The 22,095-nt window shown below is 47.0% G+C and overlaps 1 protein-coding gene across 1 annotated transcript; it reads left to right on the forward strand.

Moving 5' to 3' along the window:
• Positions 1–243: 243 nt before the first annotated feature.
• Positions 244–20,586, forward strand: GCH1 (GTP cyclohydrolase 1). Its single transcript, XM_027703982.1, has 6 exons — positions 244–600; positions 11,134–11,243; positions 13,421–13,476; positions 16,479–16,510; positions 17,468–17,552; positions 18,258–20,586. Exons 1-6 carry the CDS (start codon positions 309–311, stop codon positions 18,382–18,384), a joined length of 702 nt encoding a protein of 233 aa, XP_027559783.1. The 5' UTR covers positions 244–308; the 3' UTR covers positions 18,385–20,586.
• Positions 20,587–22,095: the final 1,509 nt, after the last annotated feature.

Below are 22,095 nucleotides of genomic sequence, written 5' to 3' on the forward strand. Positions count from 1 at the left end.
ATCCCCGGGGACCCCCATCCCAGGGCATCCCCTCGGATCTCCCCGTAGCCCCATCGCGGGGGGACCTCTCTGTACCCCCCCCAGCACCCCCATCCCGGGGGATCCCCCCCGTTCCCCCCCGTACCCCCTTCCCACCCGGCTCCCGACCCTGCCGGTGACGCGGCGCCGGGGCCGCCAATGGCCGCGGCGCGGGCGCTATAAAAGCGGGCGGCGGCGCCGGGACCGCCCGCACCGGGGGCCGAGCCGGAGGCTGCGGGGTCGGCACAGCCCGCACAGCGCCCGTCGGTGCCGGTGCCGGTGCCCGGCCCATGGAGGGGGCGCGGGGCTGTAATGGGTACGCGCGGCAGGAGCGGCCGCCGCCCCCCGCCCCGGCCGAGAAGAAGCCGCGGGTCCCCCCGGGCGGCGGCGATGGGTGGCGGGGGGAGCGGCCCCGCAGCGAGGAGGACAACGAGCTGAACCTGCCCGGGCTGGCGGCCGCCTACACCTCCATCCTGCGGGCGCTGGGAGAGGACCCGCAGCGGCAGGGGCTGCTCAAGACGCCCTGGAGGGCGGCCACGGCCATGCAGTTCTTCACCAAGGGATACCAGGAGACCATCGCGGGTAGGGAGCGCTCCCCGGGGCGGGACGGGGATGGAGCTGCTCGCTTGATACCGGCCGAGGCGCTGCCTCTCCTGCTTTATTGCTTGAAACGGGCTCCATCGCTGCCCTGTGGCTGCACCGCCCGTCCGGTGCCCCTTGTCACAAAGTCAGCGATGTGTGTTAGAAAGAACCTGTGCCCTGCGGTCTCGCTGTCCCCTCCCTCCCCAAATTTCTCTTTGTTGTGTTTTCTGTTTCCTATCAAACTTTGTGCTGGTAAAGTTCCCGTTCTGCCGTAAACTTCCCTGCTTTTGTTTTGGGCGAGCAGTGCAAGTGCTTGTGCTTTTGCTTTCCCTCCTCTTCGGTGAACTTTTCAAGCTCTGGCATGGAAACTTGCGGATGATGCTTCCCTCCGTCCCCGGCCGAGCGAGGCTATGTTTAGGATAGGGTAGGAATGTTTGTTTCCATTAGCAGACATAAGTGGTGTGAATTGTTCTCAGAAAAGGTCCGGTTTTGCTGATGCTTTTAGTCAGGTGAGGTTTTTCGAAAGGGGCAGTGAAACTTAAGGAAGCGAGGTCTGGAGAAAGGAGGAGCTCAGGGAGATCCCTGCCCCATCTCGGGGTCCCAGCAGCACATGCAGGTGTGCAGAGGTACCCCAGGTTCGCCCCCCTGCCCCAACTGAGTGTCTCTGCTTGCTGGCTGAGGGCATGAGGAGAGGAATTAGGTGGGAGGTGTTGTCCCCACGACCAAAAACTCCACAGTTGTCTCTTGGTTCCAAAGCAGGGTGAATATTGCTTGGAAATGTAGTTTTTACAACACTTTTCCTCTTCTCAGCCTCTTGGCTGTGGACTGTACCCAGTACAAGCAATAAAAAAGGGCTTGGGAAGCTTGGGAGTTCCCCCTTCCCCTTATTACAGTAAAAGGCAGGTTCCTGTCAGTAAGGGATGCAAATACTGTCAGCAAGGCTCTCTGAGTGTGAAGGAGGAAGGAGCTGGTCATGTTCTGCTCTCAGAGCACAGCACTGGGGTGCTGAGCCTGCCCCAGAGCTGCATCGGGGTGTTGGGGCTGAATGCAAAGGCTGAGCTGTGCTGATGGATGGCATCAGGGAGCTTCTGCTGACGCCTGAGTCCTTTTCTAAGTGCACTGTGCTTCCAGCTGAAGGCTTTTGTGTTTGGTTTCTTTTTCACTTCTCTGCTGTTGGCTCTTGTGAAATCAGATTACATATAACTTCCAGCATTAACTTACTCATGGCCAGCTGGGACCCTCGTGCCAGTCTGGTGTCCTGGCTTCCCCCAGGAATAGCATTTCTGCCTTGGAAGCTGTTTTGCCTTTCAGATCAAACCAGGATTTTGGGGTCACATCTGGAAATAGGCTCTGGGCTGCAGGGGCCATCCTTGTTCCTCTCTTCCTTTAGTCCTGTGTTTGAGATGAGGTTTCATCAGGGTTTCATGGAATGATCCTTTGTCTAGTGGGAGTAGCTTTCCTCATTTTACTGCTGCAAAACACAGGAGGTCTCTCAGCCATCCTGTCAGTCTCCAGCAGAAAGAATTTCCTAGCGATAGTTTGAGCAAGAATTTCTGTGCTGAACCTGGATGAGGTTGCTGCCCTTCTTAAGTCCTCTCTTATCTTGCTGCCAGTTCTGTGATCACACACGACCTTTAGTTATTTTAAAAACTTTTTTCTGCTCCATTGTGGATTCTCTGGGATTTCAATGGTCTCTCCTAATCTCTCACATACATTTCATTAAGCAAAGTGGTTCTGGATACTCTCCTCCTCTGAATATCATACTTAGGAGAGAATTGTGTTATGTCCAAGAGTAGGAAAAAACATCACTGCTGGGTGCTCTACTCTTGGAGTGCTTTTTTGCTTTTCTTTTAGGAAATAATGTGAAGCTGTGATCTTAACATGCCTTCCTGTGTCAGGTGGGGAATCCTTTTATTTCCAGCTACTCACCTATGCTCAGCTTCCAGTTGCCCCACTCTTCCTAGCTAAAAAGGAAGAAGAGCTGTAGATGAAGGACAAGACCAGAGCAGCTAACAAAGCAACTGGTGGATGAGGAGTTGGTTGGGAGAGTCAATAGGGAAGTAAATTCTGCTTGTGAGAGTTTTAAATACCTCATGAAACTTAGAGCCAAAAGGTGCAAAGTATTTTGGGCACAAGACTAGGTGTGGGACTGCTGCTGTCTTTGCTGCAGCATCCTGGTGTGCTGTTCCCTTGGTTATGCTAACCCAGCTGTCTGCCTGGCCAGGCTGTGAACTGGATTGTAAAAGGAAAACCAACCTAAAATAACCCAAACCTCCCCCCCCAAAAAAACCAGAAAGCAGCCCTGACTTCTTGTTTCCTCAGGTTTATTTTGCAGCTTTTTCAGCTCCTCACGTGGACCTGTCTGGATAGGCAGAGGTTAAAGCAGTGACTTGCAGGATGTGTGTTGAGCAGCGTTTCAAGTTTATCCCTGCAACAGGCAGAAGATAAGGGACAGTTACAACAGCTGCCAGTTCCATCTTTCCATGAAAGGTTTCTCAGGTAAAAGCTCCTGGTGGTGGCTGTACAAACACATGGCCAGAGGCAAAGTGTGTTGCAACAGGCACCCAGCTCCCAAACCTTGCCAGGGTGTGGAGGTGCTGCCAGACTGTGCTGCCAGGAAAGAGTGACACAAATGAACAAGGGCAGTGAATGTTAGTACAGCTACAGGCTTTAAAAATCAGCCTTCTGACCTCGTCTGCTTGAGTACCTGCCTTAGGGAGGCAGGAGATGGTGTTTTCATTTCCCATAAAGGAACACAAAGAAAGATGTAATAGGTACACATCCAGATTACAGAATCATTAAGGTAGGAAAAGACCTCTGAGTCCAAATGTTCTCCCAGCACTAACCATGTTCCCAAGTGCCACATCCACACATCTTTTTAATCCCTCCAGGGATGATAACTCCACCACTGCCCTGGGCAGCCTGACCACCCTTTCCATGAAGAAATTTTTCCCAACATCCAGTCTAAACCTCAGGTGGTGCAACCTGAGGCAGTTTCCTTGTGTTCTGTCCCTTGTTCCCTGGGAACAGAGCCTGACCCCCCCAGCTCCCCCCTCCTGTCAGGGAGCTGCAGAGCCAGAAGGTCCCCCCTGAGCCTCCTTTTCTCCAGGCTGAGCCCCCCCAGCTCCCTCAGCTGCTCCTCTTCAGAGCTGTGCTCCAGACCCTTTCCCAGCTCCACTGCCCTTCTGGGAAGTGCAGAGTTACAAGTGAGGTCTGCAGGGCTTGACTTAAGCCTCACTTGCTGTATTATTGTGGAGGGTTGGACTAGATGGCCCTTAAGGGCCCCTTCCTGCCCAAAGCATCCCATGATCTCTTTTATTTACTGTGTGTCTGAGAACACAATACATTTGGGGCACGGTTAAACGTGCTGGTCATTTGATCTCCTTTCCTGGGTGTTGTCACTTTGCTCCCATGGCACCTGATTGTAATTGTATTTTTCTACTTGCCATAGCTTAACTTTGTAGTATTGCAGGGAAGACTACATCTAAATTCTGTCCCTTCTCTCCATTCAGATTTCTGTGAGCAGCAGAGAAGCTGATTCTGCTTTCCAGTTTCCACTGTGCGTGTATTTTGTTGGTTGGTTTTGATAGCGCAGAGTAAGAGTGTTCCTGCTTTATTCCTTATTCATCTTTGCTATCTGTGTTCTGCAGCTGCTCGGTATTGTATGTCGGAGCCATTAGTGGAGTTTACTTGTTAAATATCTAAATCTGGTTCTTTCTATTCATTCTAGATTGTCTCTTATTAATCCTGGCTTTACTAAAGGCCTCATCCTCTTTCTTTGACAGAAGGTATTCAGGAGTGTTGTTCTCACTCGTGTTGTACTAGTCATCAGACTTTGATTGGAGTAGCAGGGATGCCTCTGATGATTTCAAATAAAATCCACCTTGGGACCAGATTAAAAATACTGACAGTACACTGCAGACACTTGGGCGTCGGTGTAGACTAACAGAGGTTGCAACAGAAACCTCTTAGTGTGTTGGTAAGGATGGCAGAGCAGAAAAGTTACCCAAAAAACCTTTTCAATCTCATGCAGTGCTCCTGCATGAGCATCCAGGAATGTGTTTTCTTTTTCAGGGTCAGATCTATCAGCTTCTTACTTCTGTGAGTAAATGATATTTCAAAACAATGATTTCAAAATCCTGTCCTCTCAGTTAATGAAGGTTAAGAGCAGCACTGTGACAGCCAGGTGCCTTTAGCTTTCTTGTTGCTGGTTCAGGCCATTACCTGCCACTCAAAGACTAAACCTTGAGAGATCTGTCCCTTCTTTTACTAAAGGCTTAATGTCAGAGGTGCTGTTTGTGTATAAATACTACACAGCACAAATGTGTGCCAATGAGTGAATAAATGGGAATACAAGATCGCAGACAGCACTAACTTGGAACTGAAGCTGAAGGCTTCAGAACCAGTCTTGCTAAGCAGAGCTAAATGGTAAATTACAGAAACTGTGTCTGTTACAGTGTCAACGGTGCTCTGAAAGGTAAATCATAAAGGAGTTGGTTTGGATTGTGTAATCCTGTAGGAAACACAAGGCACAGGGTTGAACAAGCTGCCTGCATCTGCAGGAGGAAGTTAACTTATTTCCATCCTCCATAAACGCTCCAAGCCAAACAGCACGTTCACTAAACAGTGTATTGCTGGTGGCAGAGGGAGCTGATACCAGAGAAGTCTCCCAGCCCTTACTCCTGTGAGCATGTCAGCTCTTGAGCATGTTGGCAGGTTCAGCTGCCCTTTCGGTGTGTTTAACAGGGAAATGAATATCAGAAATGCTGGGAGGGGATAACTTTGCTTTCTGAACCTCTGTGGCTTGGAAGGCTGCCCGTTATTTGCCTGGAAGCCGAGTGACTCTGCTGTGCAGCTTTTATTTTACAGCAAATAACAACTACTTAGCTCGTTTCCTCATTAGCTTACGTGCTTTTCCTACGTTGAAATATTTCAACCTTAATATTCCTTTCTCCATCTCGTCCGTGTGGATTTGGTGGTTTTTTACAGACAGCAGTGGTGTAAGCTGATGAATTTTCCCAGGCCTGCTCATTTTGCCGCGGTGAGAGGTGCTAAGCATCGCTGTGTCAGAACACACAGGCATTGCCTTAGGCAAACAAGTCTGTTTGATCAGCAGGGCTGCCCTTTGCCGAGGGCTGGTGAGGTGTATCCTTTCCTGGAATCGAGGTACTGCAGGTTCACAGAATCACAGATTATGCCGAGTTGGATGAATGCAACCTATTAGCAACCTGTTAACAACTGGAGCATCAGCGTTACTGCGGTGCAGCCGTGCCTTGATTCTTGTAAACCAGGGCGTGGGAGACAAAGGGTTGTTCAGAGTAAGGTTTTTGGGGGTTTCCTTCCTCCTCTGCCCCCACGTAAGTGAAGCCTGCCTTGTTGAAACACTGTAGTAAATGCAGTGTAACTTCTGCTGGGAACTGGGACTTTCCAGGATCATCTCCCCTGCCTGTTGGTGCACAAGTAACACTAAGCTTGTTTGGGGTTTTGTTGGGAATTTATTGAATGTTGTAGCCTCTTGGGTCTGAACTGTTACAGCCTTCCAAGATTTCATGTTGCTCTTCCAAAGTGTTGCTTCACCTTCTCAGATTTTTCCTTTCAGTTTCAGAAGGAAGTGTGGATGAGCCCCTTCTATGGCACGAGACATTGAAGTGGTTATTGGAATCCTGATACATTTTAATGAGCATCCCCAGAATGCTGCTTTCCCTCACATTAATAAACCCCCTGTCAGAGGGCAACTTCTGGAACCTAATCTTAGCTTCATCTGTCTGCAGTGGCTGATGCCTTATGAATAGACTCGAGTCTCTTCCTGCCACGTGGAAAGTGTCTTACAGGAAAATAAACAAATCTGTATAAGTCATGGCCAGAATTAGCTGAATATCAATAATTTTTTTCCTCTTATCTTTGCTTCTATGAAATGTCCCTTAAATCACACACCTGCTTCACCTCCCTTCTGGTAACTGGGGGACCAAGCTTTGCTTCTGGAGCAAATGTTCCTGTCTGGAGTTCAGTGCCTGTTTGTAGTCCTTTGGTGATGAAATCTGAAATAGTAGGCATAAACTTGTAAATTCTTCTGTCTCTGAGGTTTCTCTTGGTTCCTGTTAGGCAGGTGTGTTATGGCAAGGAAACCACACATTGCTCATTTAATTTTCTCTGCAGATTTTGAACTCTATTGCCTATTTACATAGTCATGTGGCATTTTAGGCTGTGCCTCTTTCTAGAGCTCTTCAAGACTTCTTGAAGCAAATGACATACCCAGACCACTCCTTTTCTCAGCAACCTGGAATTGTTAACTTTCTGCAGCAGTACAAACTCTTTATATTAATGTTTTTGTTGCCCGATTCTTTTCTCTCTGTGCATAATACATTCCTGGTACCCTTTTTATATTCAAAGGCTGCAATAATTTTCTGGTTTCTTCTCTGGAATATTTTCCCTAACTACAGTTACCTGTAGTGTCGTCACATGAATAAATAACAGATAATTAGTTTTGACTCTACATCTTACTGCTTACCCAGCAGTAGCTGAAAGGTTTTTACAGTAATTTCCTTCCAGATTTAATCCTGACCCTGTAGCCTGTTGGTTTCCCTGCCACACATTCAGCTGTTATCCCGTGTCTCCTGCTGACGATTACATCTGTTTTCAGCTGCAGAGGAACTCCTTGAGAGTGACCATGGAGAGCAGAGGACAGTGAAGACAGCCTGGACCTGGGCATGGGGGTGTCAGGAGAACCTTGTGCCTTATTTCTCAGCCAGGATGGATGAGCTCAAGGAACAATGTCAGGGAATTTCTGAGCCAGCCTTCATCCTGTTGGCACTGAACTATCCACAGTTTGACTCCTCTCTAAAGTGGAGCAGTGAGGCAACTTAACACCACGGGGAAGTACTTTAACTCCTAGTGAGAGCAGCCTACAGCACTTCACTCTTCTGACTCCCAGGCATAGTAACGAGGGTAGATCTGAAGTGCTGTGAAGCTGCTGCAGTGCTGCCATCCTTCATCCCCTTCACCTCCTGAGCTGTGTTCTGGGTGGGCTCTGGCTTCTTTGGTTGCCAGAGGTGCTTTTGCTTTCCTGTGTCACATTAAAGCCATGCAAATAGTTTCTATAGCAACAGGTGTCTTTGCTTAGCTCTGACGCAAAATCCTGAAAGGTCTTTCTCCTTCTGTCTTCATCCAATTCTGATTTTTCCTTTTATCAACTCTTTCTGTGAAGATAAAGGGCAAAAAATTAATTCTACTCTGTTTCAGGAGTTAACTTGCAGCACAGGTGATTGTTCAGTGTTAAGAACCCACTGAAGTTTCCATACCAGGAAATGAACTTTGAGGTGAAGGAAAAATCAGCTGGAATAATCTAGGGAGCATCCTGGCAGTGCAAAACTTGAAATCAAGCTGGTGAAGCAGGGTAGAATGAAAGAACGGGAAAAGGGGCATGAATTTGTCACCAGCTTTGCTTCTGGCTTGGTTAATCTGAGGCTGTTTCCCCTTCTGCCCTTTCAGCTGCAGCATAAAGGCTGAGCTTGTCAGGGGCCTGTTTGATGCTGTTGCAAAAGGAATGACTTAAAAAAAAAAAAAGTCAGACAAAGCTACCTGAAGTGGTATTGTCTCCCTGCACAAGGTGTTTGAGTCTCTGCCAAAGAAGTCTCTCCTGTGAAATGACTGCAAACTGCTGCAGTGGGACACAGGTAGAAACAACTGTGACAAGATGCTGTGTTAACTCTTCTTTTGTCAACACGGGGCTTGGGTTCCAAAGGGAGAGGGGTAGGGATAGGCAGGCTTCAAGCTATGCTTATTTTCAGAAGAGGCCTGTGAAGTTTGAGCAGTAGGGACTGGAGCAGGATGGGGTGACTGGGACCCTCTTGACACCATGGCCCTTTACTCAGGTGGTGGCCTTCAGTCTCACATTCTGTTTTACCTTTGTCTCCCTGATCACCTGGCAGCTGTGGAGGGGTTATTGGAGGGGCTCATGCTGAGCTGTGTTCTTCCTTCTTGGGCCCTGGTGTAAACAGGAGTGACTGGTAGTGACAAAATCAGCACACCTTGCTGCAGGTTGTGCAGCTGAGCAGGGACCATCCGTGACCTGGCTGCAACTTGCTGCTGATATTAAATAAATCTGAGGTGCAAAAATGGCAAGAGCACTATAAACAAGGAGCATGAAACATCTCACAGCTCTGTGCTTACGTTCTTGATGCACAGATCTGTTTTCTTAGACACCTCTAAAACTCCCTTGGCTGTGAGGGGGCACTGCCCTCACTGCTCTAACTCTGGGCTGTGGTTTAATAGGGGATGTACAAGAAGGGTGGGTGGCCTTTTTGTGTTCCTGCTTGATTGTTTTAGCTGTTAGAAGGATGCATTTTGTTCCCAAAGTTGCCTGTATGGTACTTCTCAGGTCACTTAAACTTCTCTTAGTCTGAGCTTTGGCTTTAGCAGGGCTGAGAGCTGTCTCTGTGATTCTACACAGCTCTGCAGCATTCCAGGAGTAGAGTCAGGCTCTTGAGGGAAAGTGTGTAAGGAACTGTTAATATATATTTTACACATTAATAAATGTGTATATGCATATACATGAGATTTCATTGCTGAAGTACCTTCTGTTGCAGTTTGGGCCTTGTGCTGTGTCACACATTACCACGACTCTTAATGAGAATTTGGCCATTTCTGGTTGTTCTGAACAATCTGTTTTGCAAGTGTGCTGACGTAAATCCATATCTGACATCAGGCTCTGATATGCTCCTGGCCAGGCTGGTGTGAGCCGAGCTGGTGGTCTAATAACAGCAGCAGTCACTCAGGAGATGCTTCGTGGATCTGTTTGCATTTTGTTTTAATAACGCCGGGCGTAGTAGCAGTTTTTGTGAAACCACTGTTTGCCTTTCTGCTGTAGAAATGGCGCATCTGCGGAGTGCTGCAGGAGGGAGCTGAGAACCCAGATGCTGCTCTGTCTCCCCTCTCCTCTGAGCCTGCTCTGTTTTGTATTCTCACTACTCCTGTCTGAATTCATACACAACTGCTCCCCGTGTAACCAAAATCCTCTCCGGCGGTGTTTGCTGTAAACTAGACCCTGAAATGTGAAGAACAAAACCATGTGCCTTTACAGAGTTGCTCCCTGGCCTCTTTCATGGCCCCCTACCCCTGCTCCCTGACCGGATCCAAAGCCTTCTGGGGTTCAGCCTCGCCGCCTTGCAGGTTGCCAGCCCTTCCCAGGAAAGAACACGCGTCGCGGGCGGCGCGTCCTGCGCGCGGTTTCCAGGGTTACCTGTGTGGTGCTGATAGCGAGGCAGGAAATTAAAATGCTCCGTGATGGTGATGCCTTATCAACAGCAGATGGTGGCCATTAGGTGTACGTGCGTGTCAGGGGGAGGCATCAAGGCGAGTAGAGCAGACACAACTATTAGATTTGTGTAATCGCCGCTGCAGGTGTTGAGCTCCACTGCACATGATGTAGGGCAGTCCCCGAGTGCCCTGGTTCTCCTTCTGGCCATGGCTTCCTGGAAGTAACTCCAAGGAGTCAGTGTGGCTTTGAGCTAACTGGTTTGCAGAGTCCTTTGTCCTTATCAGCCCATCTGTACAGCTCGTTTACTTCTTGCAGTTTTCTCCCTCCGCTCTCTCTCATGTACAGCTTTTCTCTCTTGTGCTTCAAAAGATTTGGTCTCTTAACTTGAGTCCATTCTGCTTTTAACCTCTCTGAGCATGATCCAGATACCTGCAGTCTTTGTGGAGACTAGGGTGATGTGCTGTAACCTGTGTCAGGGTTGCTTGGGGACTTGTCAAAGGACTGCTAAACATGGAAAATCAACTTAGGATCTGTTCTGCTGAGCTCCGAGACTAGCAAAGTGTCACACTGTATGTTCCTTTTCTTACTGAGCTGCCCCTTCTTCCTTCTATCCTTTTGGGTTTCTCCACCTCAGTTTTCTGTTAACTCTGAGGTGCAGAATTAGGCTGCACTGTGCATGTGCCTGCCTGCTTTCAGCTCAGGACACCGTGTGTCTCCCTGGTCTGTGGGTACAGAGCTGTGTCTGACTTGTGTGTGCCTAAACAGCTGCTGCCTGGTGTGCTTCAGGATGAAATAAGAATATTTTATTTGCATGCAAAGCCCCCTTGAAGACAGTGGTGCTGGTGTTGAAGTGTTTGAAGAAACCACTGTGATGGCTCAGCTTTTCTCCCCCCTCAGGCTCAGCTTTGCTGGCGGGCGCACGACTGGAACCCCGCTTTGAGATGTGCTCTCATCCTCAGCACTGGCTTCACCAGCTCTAATCTTAATTGTTCTTAAGTTGTCAGTAATTCTGCAAGGACTAGACTTGTTTTAACCTGAGCTGAAGCTATTATTTAAATAAAACACTCCAGGCCGACTTCTGGTGCAGCGTGCAGGGAGTATGATGTGTGTGATCACGTGCAAACCAAAGCATACTTGTGATGTTACTCCTTATTTGCCTCCCATATCTGAACCCTGAAATCTGTAGCCCTGAGAGAGCTCCCCCTTGCTACGAGCTTTCTCAGGAACCTACAGTGCTTGTACACTTATTTTTTTTTAACGCAAATGTTTGGTTTCAGATGTTCTGAATGACGCCATCTTTGACGAAGACCATGATGAGATGGTCATTGTGAAGGACATAGACATGTTCTCATTGTGTGAGCATCACCTCGTTCCATTTGTTGGAAAGGTAACTCCCCCTCAAAAAACGGATGTGGGAACGCACAACAAAAGACCCAAAGTACATGTAAAAGACTTGGTAGCTGTAACTACAGAGCTTTTAAGGCCGTAAATCTTTACTGCTTAAGGCTACGGGTTCTAGAAGTTAATCTTCAGAATACAAATAAGGAAGACCTCCTTAATGTGAGTTTTATTTGAATTTAAGCTCCTGAAATGGAACTCTCAACCTTTCCTACTCTAAGTAATCTAATGGTTTCTGACATTTCATATCAAAGCTCTTCTCCATGAAGCAGCAGCAAGCCTTGAGGGCAGACATCTTGATATTAAACCAGCTCGCCCTGCACACTGGCTCTGTCACGGATTTAGCTCCTGGCTCGGAGCTATCTAGTGCACATTCATCTCTGAAACCCTCTGTGAGTGGAACAAACTCATTAGCAGCCCCATCTTAATTACATGAGCCGAGCCAGGGAGGGGGTGGCCAAAACTGCCTGGCGGGGGGCTGCTTAATTTGGGACTCCCGTGAAAGGGGCTGGTGTTCCAGAGGGTGTTGGAGCTGTGGTGCTGACAACTTGAAAAAGAAAATAAAGGGTCTCCAATTAACCTCTGCAAATGTGATGAAGAGTTCTGGGTGGGTAGTCCCTGCTGCACATCTGAGCCTCTCACTCACTCCCTTATCAGCATGGAAGGATGGAGCTTAGTCTGATCCATCTGTTGCCACAGAGGACTCACAGGCCCAAGAGTAGCAAGTGCTTGTGCTGTCTATAAAATTCATAAGTTCCAAGCAAACTGTCTCCCAAAAATAGAATACCTGAACAGAAACCAGCCATTTTAGTTGAGTCAACTCAGTTTAATCTGCTTTCTTTTGTTACTATTGGTATTTTATACTGAAAAACAGGGTAACTTCTTTTTCTGTGCAAGCCTTCTGTTGTGCCTGTTATTCTTGGTTACACCTACTGTGTATATTCCCTGTTACTCCCGTGGCAATGTGTGCATTGTTTTTACAACCAGCTGTTTAGCCTGTGTGGTTTGGAGAAATCCCTTTACAAACACCGAATGTGTCCTGCTAAATGACTTGGCAATGCCTCTGAATATTCTCTGACCAACCATTCCCCTGTTGGGTACATCAAAGAGGCTGCAAACACTGACCAGCAATCTTGTGTTCGCAGTTCTGTCTTAAAGGAAATTAAGAAATTTGCAAAAAAAAAAAAAGGGGAACAGGATTCAACTCTTATTTCTAAGTCATGTCTCTGGCTTTGCCTGAAATGTTTCATGTCTTTTCAGGTGTGTCAGTGGGTTGATTTACCCAACAGAAGTGATAGAAATGAGCAAGTTAGCCAGGTAATCAGGTGCACTGTGGTACAGGTACAGGGTTCTGAGGTGGGGCCTCCAGGCACAGTGCTAAGACAGGATCCCTCACTGACACTCCCCTGCTGTATCTTGGCTGATTTTTCAAGTCTCTGGTACAGTGGCACAAATGCTGGTTTATAATCCAGCTGTACACCCACTGGAATGCAGCAGCCTGTGTGGCTTTCTTAAAACAAGGAGCTTAATGCTTTTCTCCCCTGCCTCATATCTGAGCACTTTTCTACTAAACTTATTCCAATTTAGTGCAACTGCGTGTTGCAGTAGGAATGTCCAGCCAATCCATATTTGAGCAGGATGGAAGTTGAGTTTATCATCAGTGATCTCTGGTATTGCTAAAACAGGGAAAAACTGAATCAATAAGTGCAGCCTGATTTTGGTGGCAAAATACATCTTGGAAGTAAAGCACAGTCCCTCTTCCTTCCTCTCCCTAAATCCATTTTAGGTCTTGAAAGAAAAGCATGTTTGTTTTGGATGGATAGTGCTGTGCTGAGTAATAGGCTGCCTTTTGCACCCAAAATGTAGCAGTACTCCGTGGCATTCCTGAGACTTGGAACATAAGCCTTGACTCTTGAAGAGCTGTGATTTTTCTCCCCCTCAGAAAACTCACCTGTTCTTCACCAGGACCTCACCAGGCATTTAGTCTCTGTTAACTCCACAGTTTTCCAGGCTTGCATGGTGGCGTGTTCCTCCCACATGCCAAGACTTCTGGACTGTTCCAGGGGTAGCTCTGGGGCAGATGCACATCTCATTGTCTGTGCATGAGTTTCATACTCATTTGGAGTTTGGTTTTGCTACTGTTAATGGTTGTTCTCCTCTGTCTAGGTACACATTGGGTATCTCCCTAACAAACAAGTGCTTGGCCTCAGCAAACTTGCCAGGTAAGTGTTCCTGTAATGAAAGTGATGCTAATTTGTAAAAAGGATTCCAGGCTGTGCTAACTGTGCTAATCTCCTTAACCTGGTCTCCCTGTAAAGCTCAGCCCGCTCTGTGTCCTGGATTTGGATTTAGACCAATCCTCAGCATTGTTTTTTGTGGAGAGGACAGATAAGTCCTGGAGCTGTGTGTTAATTCACACCAGTGACTGTGCCAGTACAAAGATTGAGGCAAAGGACAAGAGAATTTGGCCATGTTCTAGGGCAGGCCACAAAAACCAGTGGGGACCTCCAGCTATTTACTACCTGTGTGAATACTGACTGATAAGAACAAAAATCCAGGAGTTCCAAACTGTAAATGAACACACTTTATGGATATAAAGCAAATCTAAAGCTTTCATCTCTTAGCTGACTCTTCAGATAAATTTGGCATTTCTTTCTTTCACTTGAAGACCTGCTGAGCTCAGTGGGGTATATTTTATAGATAAGGCTCAGCCTGAGAAACAAAACAACTGTGATACACTTGAGAAATCCATTTGTTATGTAAAATAGCTTTTTTTTCCCTCAGCAAGTGCCCTTGGATTAGTTGTTGCACTGAATCTTGTTATAAAATGACACTTTTTCTAGTTCTGATGAGAAGAGGATGGTGGATCCCTCCAATAAGCAGATTATTGAGAACCAGAGTGGAAGAGTCTCTGGAGAAACAAGTCTGAAAATTTGGCTGTGGTTCAGAAAGACCACATAGGTTTTTGCTTATGCTTTCCCTGATAGGTCTGTTAATCCTGCTGTAGTTCCAATAACACTAATGAGAATTAGCCCTGTAAATCTGCACGCCTGCTGGGTTTCCTTAGCGGGTAAGAAATGTGTAGGATACGACAGTAAAATGCTCTGAAGTGAGCCAGCTCTGCTCTGTGCTCTGCTGGCACAGCAGTGAGTTGGGTTTGGGAGTGGAAGGGCCCTTGGAGGTCACAGCTTTGCTCACATCACCTCACATTACAGGGAGGCATCTTCCTATCTTCAGCAGTGCTTACAGGAGTGGACTTTGATTAAAAGGCTGAAATAGGCTGTTCAACACGCAGATTTTTTTTGTTCTGTGGCTGTACAGAGCTGCTGGGACTGTGGGCTGAGGCTCTGAGCTGTCAGCACTGCAGCTGGTGGGCAGAAATCTTTGCCTTCTGTAGCCCCTCACCCCTGGGGATGCACCTCACCAGTTCATGGCTGGTGCCGTGTGTTGGCTGGATCTTCAGGTGGTGCAGGGTGGGTTTTTTTTTTTTTGGAGCTGGATTTCTGAAGGAATCACCCTTCCCGAAGAGTCTATCTTTAGCACGTGGTTTCATCTCTGCAGGGCTCCAACTCAGGATTCAGGATCCCATTTGAAATGTGCATCTGGTTGGTTTGTGCTTGCTCTGGTCTCTAGTTACCGCTCAACTGCAGATGTAAAAAAGGAGCTCAAAACAGCTTTTACTGGTTATTTTCTTTTGTGACTCAAGTGGCTGGAAGTGTGCTGCTGGAAGTGTGCAATTTTGCTACTATTTATTCTCAGTGTAGAAACCTGCATTAATATGTGCAAACCTGCATTTCTGCTTGAAAGGTTAAATCCAGCCTCGTTTTCAAGGCAGGGCAAAACTCTCAAGCGCTGCAATAATGAAAAGATTAGTTTCTTGTGTAACAAAACTGTTTTCAGCCCTCACTTTCTAGAGCTTACCATGAAGAGGTTGGTGGGCCAAATCATGCCTCCCTTTTGTGCCCTATATAATGCAACCAGTGTTCAAGCAAAGATTTGTGAGGCTGTTGGTACTCTAGGCCTAATCTTTCCTAATAGGATTAGCCTAATGTGGTGAGTTTCTGTAGTTGTGGATGACCTGCATTCAGTCAACAAACATCTTTCTCTGGATTTTAGGCTCAAGCTTGAAAATGCTCTTGCAAATGGCTGTTTTTACAAAAACATGCTGTTGGGACTTCTTATGTGCAACACCAGTGTAAGAATATCTGACCATCAGCGTGCTTCCTATCCATACATTTAATCTAAATATTGTGTTGCTTTGTTTAGAATTGCTATAACACAACCACTTCATTGCTGGAGGGGAGTTTCTGCACTTAATTCTCTCTCCAAAACAGCAGGAGAGTCTCATTGTCAGAGATGTTTCTTGTAAGTGGTGCCTCGGGCTGGCAGCCAGTGTCTGGTTTGTGTCTGCTCTGACCAGACAGGGTATCAAAGCTTGCTATAGCAACTCCTTTACGTGGCCACTCCACGTGTAATTAAGCATTTGAGGTTGGCATGAACAACCCATGGAGTTACAGAGCAGTTATGGGAATTTTCTTAAACATGTGGATTCTAGTGGAGCATCAGTAAGTGGTGGTGGTGTCCCTTGCGTCGCCCACCAGTGGCTCAAACCTGAAGTCGTGTTGGAGGGGAGCATTAAGGTGATCCCAGCACTGAAATGCAAAGGATGGGGTGAAATGTGGGTGGAGAGTCTCTGTTTTAAATAAAACCAATTCTGTCTCATTGTTCTTAGTTGTATTTGTGGTTGAGTGCAAGAATCCAAACCATTTCTTGCCTAATTTCAGCAGCCTCCTGGGAATCCCAATATCTGAATTGTCCTTCAGGCAGCATTTGGTGTAGACTGAAGCACAGGGAGGTGTTCTGACCTCAGTTTGAGAAGGGAATCTTTGGGCATGGATTTCCTTGCGACTGTGTGATGCGGGGGGGGGTGGTACAAGGAATTCCAAAGTATCAGCCAACACATGGAGCTCAAAGGAGAAGTGACAGGTTTGCCCTTAAAATAGACCCTGGGGCTGCAGGTGGAGGGGAACCTGTCAGGAAACACAGGGATGTGCCAAGGGAAGTCCTTGAGGAATGCCAGCCTGGGGCTGGGCAGCAGCATGGCATTGCATGGATTTCCAGGAAGGACATGGAGCAGTGCAGTGATAGTGTCAAGTTAATTGTGAAGATCAGTGGCCAGGTGGGAATAACCATATAAACATTGTGTTTTTCCTTTCTCCTGTAGGATTGTGGAAATATACAGTAGAAGATTACAAGGTAAACATGAAATTTTGGGCTTGTTGTGGGCACTCCTCCCCCAGCCAGTGCAGGGGACTGGCAATTGTAGGTGGACTGTAGCTGAATTGTAGCTGTGCAAGTTTGTGTGGAGAACAATACATATGTTTCTCACTTGTTGTCATACTTAGCCCCTGCATCTCCAGGCAAGGGTAACTTCTATGGAAGAGGATGGAGGCAGTAACTGATTCCAAGGATAAATGTGCTACAAGGTAGAGCTGCCAGGAATAACTAAACTAGTTGGATGCTGCTGGGGGTGAATTCCCCTATTGAGATTTGGAGAGATTCCTTCGAGAATTCTTGTCTAAGGCGAGGAAGCAAGAGCTTCCACGTTCCTGCTTGCTGCCCCGGGGAAGGGGAGGAAGCTGCAGGATCTGAAGCCTTGGGTTGGGCTCAGCCTGCTCCCATTGTCCTGAGGTTAAATTTGGCCTGTTCTTGGCTACAGAAGACTTAGTGACCATCAGACTGGTGAATAGAGGGTGCTAGAGCTGCAGGAAGCAAAGTTTTGCAGGACAAAAGACTCTTAACTCGCTCGTTTTTTTATCTCCGTATCCTTTCCTTAAAGAGACAAATTGTGCGTGTGGAATAAATCATGCAGCAGTGAAGCTGGGAACAAACACGAGAAAAACTGAAAGAAAACAGAGAGGCAAGAAAATCTAAGTGCATAATAGGAAATGGAAGGGCTGTTATGACAAGTCGTGGTTATGCAATTCCCCGCAAAGGTGGAATGCAAATAAACAAGCAAATAAAAGATCTGTTTCAGGATGCAAAACACAAATAGGACGGACAGGGCTTGGAGCAGCCTGGTCTAGTGGGAGGTGTCCCTGCCCACGGTGTGGGGGTTGGAACGAGACGGACTTTGAGGTCCCTTCCAACCCGAATTGTTCTGGGATTTTACGATTCTGAGCTCCCTGTTGTTTGTGGGGGTTTTTTTTCCAGTCCAGGAACGCCTTACCAAGCAAATTGCAATCGCCATCACAGAAGCCTTACAGCCCGCGGGGGTCGGGGTGGTCGTGGAAGCCACGTAAGTGACTCCGAGCTGCTCCGTGGTTGTGTATGGACTGTGTGTGATCCCAGCTGTGTGTGATCCCAGCTGTGTGTGATCCTGGTCATATGTGATCCCAGCTGTGTGTGATCCCAGCTGTGTGTGATCCTGGTCATATGTGATCCCAGCTGTGTGTGATCCCACCTGTGAGCTGCGGAGCTGGTGCCTGTTGCCCCTTTGGCCGCGGTGTCTCCGTGCCGCGCTTGGCCGTGGGACAGAGAGCATAATTATTAATAATAATGAAGAATAATAATCCTGACCCATTCAGCAAAGTGCCCTGGTGTGTGGGAGCCGTTTAAAGCGGGATCCTCTGGAGGGATGTGGCAGCTGGCGGTGTGGAGCTGTCCCAGCAGCACTGGGTCTGTGCTCTGCCTCCTCAGTGCACCTTCCACGTCCTCAAGCAGAGCAGAGTTTGGGACTAGCAGCAGGCATGGCCCTGTGATCAGAAGGTACCTTGGGAAGGTGGGATTTTCCTAGGATCAGAGGAGAGAAGGCAGTGCTCAGAGGCTGGGAATGGCTCTTTTCCTTAGCTCAGGTACTACAGACAGATGTCCATTCTGGATATGGAGGTTTTGTTACCTCCCCAGGACTGATTGTGACCATGTAAGAAACATCCCTCTCTGTTGGATTACTCCTTTCCTGTGAGCATTCCTGATGTATTGACTCCCCTCTCATCTCTCCTAGGCATATGTGTATGGTAATGCGTGGGGTACAGAAAATGAACAGTAAAACAGTAACCAGCACAATGTTGGGGGTATTCCGGGAAGATCCAAAGACTCGTGAAGAATTCTTGACACTCATCAGGAGCTGAAACTGTGTTCCTCTCTGAATGCACTCTGGATTGTTCTGTCCCGTGTCACTGTCTGTTCTTGTTCCTACACCCAACTTCTTAAACTAAATCGTTGTGAATTGTTGTCATAGTCTTTGTGCAGTGAAAGACTCCTGGTGGCAAATGGAAAAGGTAGTGATGAAGGGTGCTCCTCCTGGATTTCCAGTGATGTCACAGAGTTACAAGCTACAAATAGGGGTTTGGAAATGTATTTCCATCCATAATGCAGAATATCCCACTGTCAGGAGAGAAGTGGGGCTTGGTGGTGAAATGGATATTTATGAAGTAGTTGTGTTTATTAGAATAAATGTGGAGCAGCACAGGAAACAACTGAAAGGCTGTGGATCCTTGTAGGATCAGGATTGTCCTGAATTATCTCTGAGTGTGTTTTACTGTAAGCCCTGCAGTGGCTGTTTCAGTACCTGGGTATGTGTGTTATACCTCTTGAGATGTTACCTCTGATGTGTTTTATATTCCTGATAGTATTAACCTTCCTTTTTTATGTATTTTTTTTTTTTTGTCTGAGAAATGTAAACTCCATTTTTCTGTCCTCTTAACATGCAGGGAATTAACTTCTGAATTATTTGGGGCACAGTCTTATCTCAGTACGAAAGGGTTCATGCACCTTTTCCTCCGTGCCTCAAAATGTCTGACCACTAGAACTGTCAGCTTCCTACTGTTTTTAAGGAAACTTCAACAGAGGGGAGGAAAAAAATACCCTGCAGAGTCTGTCTGCAAAGTGCTAAGGTATCCAAAGAGGTTTTTAATGATATTTATATCTTGAGCTTTCCTTCTTGGATTTCCGTGGGTTAAACTGAGAAGCTAAAACTTAGTCTGATAATCTGAATGGGAAGATTTCGAGCATTTCAAGACTTAACATCTCGTAAATGTGGGACGAAAGGTGAGCACAAAATCCTGTACACAGCACACGGTACCTCCCCTGTCTGCTGCCAGGTTGGGTCATTCCAGGGCAGAGGAACCTGAAATGACAACTCATTTCGTAAGAGCAGCTGAGAAAAGCATTTCCAGGGCCATCAGAACGAATTGAACCACATTTTCCCTGCGGATGGGGCAACCTCTGTATGGGGTACAAAAAGTTTTCAGAGTCAGCCGGACCCGGCTGAATTTCTACTTTGTTACGGCTTTAATGGGTGTTTTGTAACTCTTAATTGGGAGCAGATGAGGAGCAAATGAGAACCACCCTTCTCACCCCAGGCACGGGAGGCAAAGCTTGCAAAACAAATGTCAGCTGGGGTGCTGGATGTCCACAGGTTCCCACAGCTCTGCTTGGCTGAGTGTTGATCCAAGATGTCCTGTGCACAAACCTAAAAGGCGGTTCCCGGTCTGGAAAACTCCATCTTACCGACATTCCCCTCTCCTGCTCCCACCCCATGTTGGAAACAAAATGAAAATCGTGTCTGATCAGTTGGGCCTAAAGGACTTTTTCAAGAAGAACAAGCTCATGTGTTTAATTACAGTAATTTTACCTTGATGGCCTTCACTGGTCACGGTCAGGAAAATCTTCTATGCGATTGGAAAAATCTTTTGTAACATCCTCTGTCCTGGATTCTGTAGGATTAGGTGCTGTAACAGTGTTTGTCTGCTAGTATAAACAAGCTCTGCTGCACATCGATAGAACACACCCACTCTGTGGCATTTGTTTTCCTGAAATTGCCACTTTTCAGTTCAGTATTGTTTCAAATATCCAGCTGAAAAGCCTTAAATCCTTCTTGCCTGAGGTTCAGAGCAAAACTCTCTTTTTAGCTCAACTGGAAGGATACTTTGAGGACCAAAGGGGCACACACCAGTACATTTGTTCCTCTTTCCCTGCTTTAGTTTGGAAATTAAGTCTCTGTAAAACGCTCTCGTTCCTGAGGTACCAAAAAAGTTGTGTTTTAACCACTTATCTCTATTCAGGATAAAGTTCACGTTGCACCACTGCTGTTTTTTTATTTCCATGTGACCAGTAGTCCTTAAAACATACCTCTCTCTCCTCGTGGCCTTGGATTTTGTTCACATTTTTGCTGTTGTAAGACTCGGGTGCGTTTTTTGGAACGTCAGTGCTGTTCAAATACAGGAGCTTTAACCACCCCCAGTGTGTAAATATGTATAGGGCACACAGACCACTTGTACTGCACGAGTCCATTGTCTCTGAACCATTAAAGCACAGTGTTATCCATTGGAGTGGGAGCATCCTTGGGGACTCGGAGGGACTCATGCAAGGAAGTGGCGTGAGCTCCATCTCCTCAGGTGGAGATTGTTTATCCAGTTTTTTTGGGATGGGTGATTTGTTTTACCCAGAGGGGGCGTCAAAAAAACCCACAAAATTTGTTGTCACCTTCTTACTGCTCCCTTGGAGCCACAGGAATCAACAGCAAATACACTGGGATGGGGAAGGTGGGTGACAGTGTTGCTTTGAGCTCCTCTGGGCTTGTAGTCCTCTCGAGCATTTCTTGAGCCAATCCTGGATGCCTCATCACACTGGACTGAGGAAACACCTGGCTCCTGGACACGTGTTCAAATTACCTGAACAAAGAAATCCTCTCAGCAGGTGTGACAAGAGATCTCAAAGGTGAACTCACGGTTGGGCCACCCCACTGTGCACCTTGCACAGGGATGAGCTTGGTCCGTGCCAGCGGGAGCTGAACAGCTCCTTCAGTGCAGGCAGGCTGTCTTAAAGACATTCCCACTGTCCTCCAGCCTCCCAGAGTGCAGGTATTGCTCGATTCAGGGGAAAAAAAATTATAAAAGTATGGATCCCAGACTCCTGAGGAGCCTTGCAGCCAAAGTGCAGAGGGAAGGGGGACAGCAGGGGCTGCGTTCGCTGTGGCAGTCAGGAATGGAGAAGGGATAATTAATTAGAGCCCCTCCAGCCCTTCATGTCTTTTTTTTTATCTCTTCCAAATGGTCTGTCCTATTTGGAAATAATCCTCTTGGGAAGCCCCAGGAGCATTGGCAGGAATTGTCTTTGTTGTGAAGCTGAGTTACTTCTGTCTTTCTCACGGTTGTGTGTCAAAGCTGGTGCTTGTGGTGGGAAACTGCCTGTTTGGGAAAACGGGCACTTCTGCAAGAAATTATTCCCTGCCTCCTTATTTTTATTTTTTTTTTTTAGGTGTGGGATTGGGAAGGAGCCTCCCTGGTTTTGTGATCCTGGGAAAAATCTGTTTTCATTGGGGTGAAAAAATACCCAGCTTGAAAGTGTTTACAGCTAAAAAAGCCGAACAAAAACCAAACAAAACCAAAAGAACCAAATCTGTAAAAGAAGCATAACCTGTTAATAAGGTGACATCTTCTCATCCCTGACCTATCATGTCTCCCAGGATTCCACCTGCTCTATTAGTTGCTCCCTTCCTGGGGTTGCTTGTCCATATTTTTTCCTCAAGAATCCCCCATATAAGCAGCTTCTTTGTGCTTTTTAATTTTTTTTTCTATCACTGTGGTTACTTTTGGGTGTCTCCCATCATCTCCTGCCCACGTGCTGTGGAGTGACTGGTCCATAAATCCTTGTGCCATATCCAACCATTTTCTGGGCACAGGCCCTTTGGTCCTCACCCCTTGTACTCCACCTCTAGATGCAGGTTTATCAGGGAATCATTAAGGCTGGAAAAGGCCTCTAAGATCATTAAGTTAAATCATTATCCCAGCACTGCCAAGCCCACCATGATGGTTTTGGTTCAGGCAACTTTCCACAGC

Source organism: Neopelma chrysocephalum, unplaced genomic scaffold (assembly GCF_003984885.1).
Source record: "Neopelma chrysocephalum unplaced genomic scaffold, ASM398488v2 Primary Assembly neopelma1_253, whole genome shotgun sequence".
In the NCBI taxonomy this organism is placed as follows: domain Eukaryota; kingdom Metazoa; phylum Chordata; class Aves; order Passeriformes; family Pipridae; genus Neopelma; species Neopelma chrysocephalum.